Source organism: Theobroma umbraticum, unplaced genomic scaffold, assembly GCF_002168275.2.
Source record: "Theobroma umbraticum cultivar Fairchild unplaced genomic scaffold, ASM216827v3 scaffold_95.0, whole genome shotgun sequence".
Taxonomy (NCBI): domain Eukaryota; kingdom Viridiplantae; phylum Streptophyta; class Magnoliopsida; order Malvales; family Malvaceae; genus Theobroma; species Theobroma umbraticum.
The window spans coordinates 7,510,730-7,513,343 of NW_018397257.1; the positions used below are offsets into that span (position 1 = coordinate 7,510,730).

Sequence of the window (2,614 nt, forward strand, 5' to 3'; positions counted from 1 at the left end):
AATCTCTTTATAGTCTCTAGTCGTTCCTCTCGGTTCAGGCAAGCTTTTTTAGTCTTGGATCATCTCTGTGTCTCTCTAAGCCAATTACCAATGGATTTAGAGTCTGCAAGTCGAGAAAAACAAGGGCTGTTTTCTCGTGGATGGTCAAGGATGAAAGCCTTGCCTAAAAATATAACCGCTAAGATATTTGAGTTTTATAGCAAGGTCAAAAAGCTTGCCCAAGATGATCCAAGAAGAGTTGTTCATTCACTGAAAGTGGGACTCGCACTCAACTTGGTCTCATTATTATATTACTATAAGCCACTGTACGATGGCTTTGGGGTTTCTGCAATTTGGGCTGTAATGACTGTCGTAGTCGTCTCTGAATTTTCAGTGGGTGAGTTTTGTCAGCCTGAGCTCTGCCAGCTCAAAATCAAACAAAGCTGAGAATTACAGACATAGTTTTCTTTTTTCCTTTTTTAACTAAGATAAATTAAATTTCACCAGGGGCCACTCTCGGGAAAGGTTTGAACAGAGGATTGGCAACTTTGAGTGGTGGTGCTCTCGCTGTTGGTGCATATCATCTGGCTAACCTATCAGGACGGATAGGTGAGCCCATACTACTTGGGTTCTTTGTCTTCCTCCAAGGTAAAGTCACAGTACTTGGCTGAAAAAATAAATGCGCGCCAAAAATTCTCTTTTCCTACTCTCCATCAGGCGGATTCAAATGCATATAAATCTCTGTTTGCAGCTGCGGTATCTACGTTCGCAAGATTCTATCCCAAAATCAAGGCAAGATATGATTATGGGCTGTTGATATTTATTTTGACATTCGCTTTCATATCTGTGTCCGGTTTCCGAGACAATGAAATATTCGAAATGGCTTACAAGAGATTATCCACCGTCCTCATAGGTGGCTCTACCTGTGTCATGATTTCCATTTTGGTTTTCCCTGTCTGGGCTGGTGAAGACCTCCACAACTTAATTGCTTCCAACCTGGAAAAGGTTGGTTGCTTCCTAGACGGTACGTCTCCTCTCCCCTCCACTAATTGAAAGCAATTTACTAAGTATTACTCCATATTAGTAGTATTTTCCTTTAACCAACACTGAGGAGAGAAATGTTGACAGGGTTTGGAGATGAATACTTTAAAATGCCAGGGGATGGAGAGTCCAAAGATGATAAATCCTTCTTACAGGGCTATAAAAGTGTTCTTAATTCAAAAAGTAACGAAGATGCCTTGGTGGGTGAAAAAGCTTTAGCTCTCTTTCTATCCCTCATTAGAGTTGTCATCTTGTTGTGGTTTCTGATATTTACTTTGCTTCTTTTTCATAGGCTAATTTTGCCAAATGGGAGCCGGGGCATGGTCGATTTCAATTTCGGCATCCATGGAAACAGTACCTGAAGATTGCAGCTCTGACACGCCAGTGTGCATATCGAATTGAATCTCTTCATGGACAGCTGAATGCTGACATTCAAGTATTATCTAAATCTCCGCGTCTCAACTTTCTTGAATAAATACATTGAGGACTAGGCTATTCTAATTTTTAAGAACCAACAAAAAAAAAAAAAAACTAAAAACCGAAAGATTGTAAAGTTGATTATATGTGTTTTTCCTGTTGGGGTCAAACACGACGTTTTGTTAATTAGCCATATTGGGGCTGAATATTTATACAAAATGGGTCGGTCGATTAGTAAACAAATAATAAAATATTTCTATTAATTAGTAAATTCATGTACCTAGCCACATATTTTCTTTTAACTTATCACCTTCTGCTTTTTTTGGCAGGCAAAACCAGAAATCCGAAGTAAAATCCGAGGGACATGCACAAAAATGAGCTCGGAATCTGGTAAAGCATTGAAAGAACTAGCATCGGCAATGAAACGAATGGTGAAGCCAATTTCCGCAGATATCCATATTGAAAACTCAAAATCTGCTGCCAAGAACCTCAACTCTATACTCAAATCAGGCCCATGGGATGATGACATGGACCTCTTGGAAGTCGTACCGGTGGCTACAGTAGCTTCTTTATTAATCGAAGTGGTCAGCTGCATGGAGGAAATTGCTGAATCTGTTAATGAACTTGCATCAATGGCAAAATTTGAAGGCATTAAGCCATATGTCTCACCAGAAAAACCAGAGACAGGACAAGTTGGAGTTGTGAAATCTTCCAATATTGAGGCTAATTGCTCTAGCGTTATCATTACAATTGGTGATCCAATTCGAGAAAATGGGAATTCTTCTGTAACAATGAATAATGGTAGACCGACGATTACTGAGGTGTAAATATTGTATATAGATATATTCCTAACCCAACCGTGCGGTGTCCAAACTAAGTTACTATAAAGTTTTTGTATCGTGAAATCAGTTTAACCACAATGAGCAATTACTTCTTGATATCGAGCTCGTGTGGTCAATTTTCTTTGGCTTTGTAATTTACTTGAGTTGTTAATTACAATAATAACTAAATGCTTTTCAGTTTTGTGGTCTTATTTCTTTCTTATAAGTTTATTTAGTTATATCCCTTTGTACTATGGGCTAAGCTTGGAATCCTAGAATCTGTATAGGCAGTCGTAAATTGGCACTTGTTCTTATTCACCGGTCATCAGATCACTACATTATAGCTTTTAATATAA

General features: G+C 38.6%; 1 protein-coding gene across 1 annotated transcript; it reads left to right on the plus strand.

The window, feature by feature from the left end:
- Positions 1-2,346, plus strand: LOC110411876 (aluminum activated malate transporter family protein). The gene is made up of 6 exons (XM_021422227.1): positions 1-376; positions 487-627; positions 731-1,003; positions 1,108-1,220; positions 1,313-1,456; positions 1,767-2,346. Exons 1-6 carry the CDS (start codon positions 91-93, stop codon positions 2,262-2,264), a joined length of 1,455 nt encoding a protein of 484 aa, XP_021277902.1. The 5' UTR covers positions 1-90; the 3' UTR covers positions 2,265-2,346.
- The last annotated feature ends 268 nt before the right edge of the window (positions 2,347-2,614 follow it).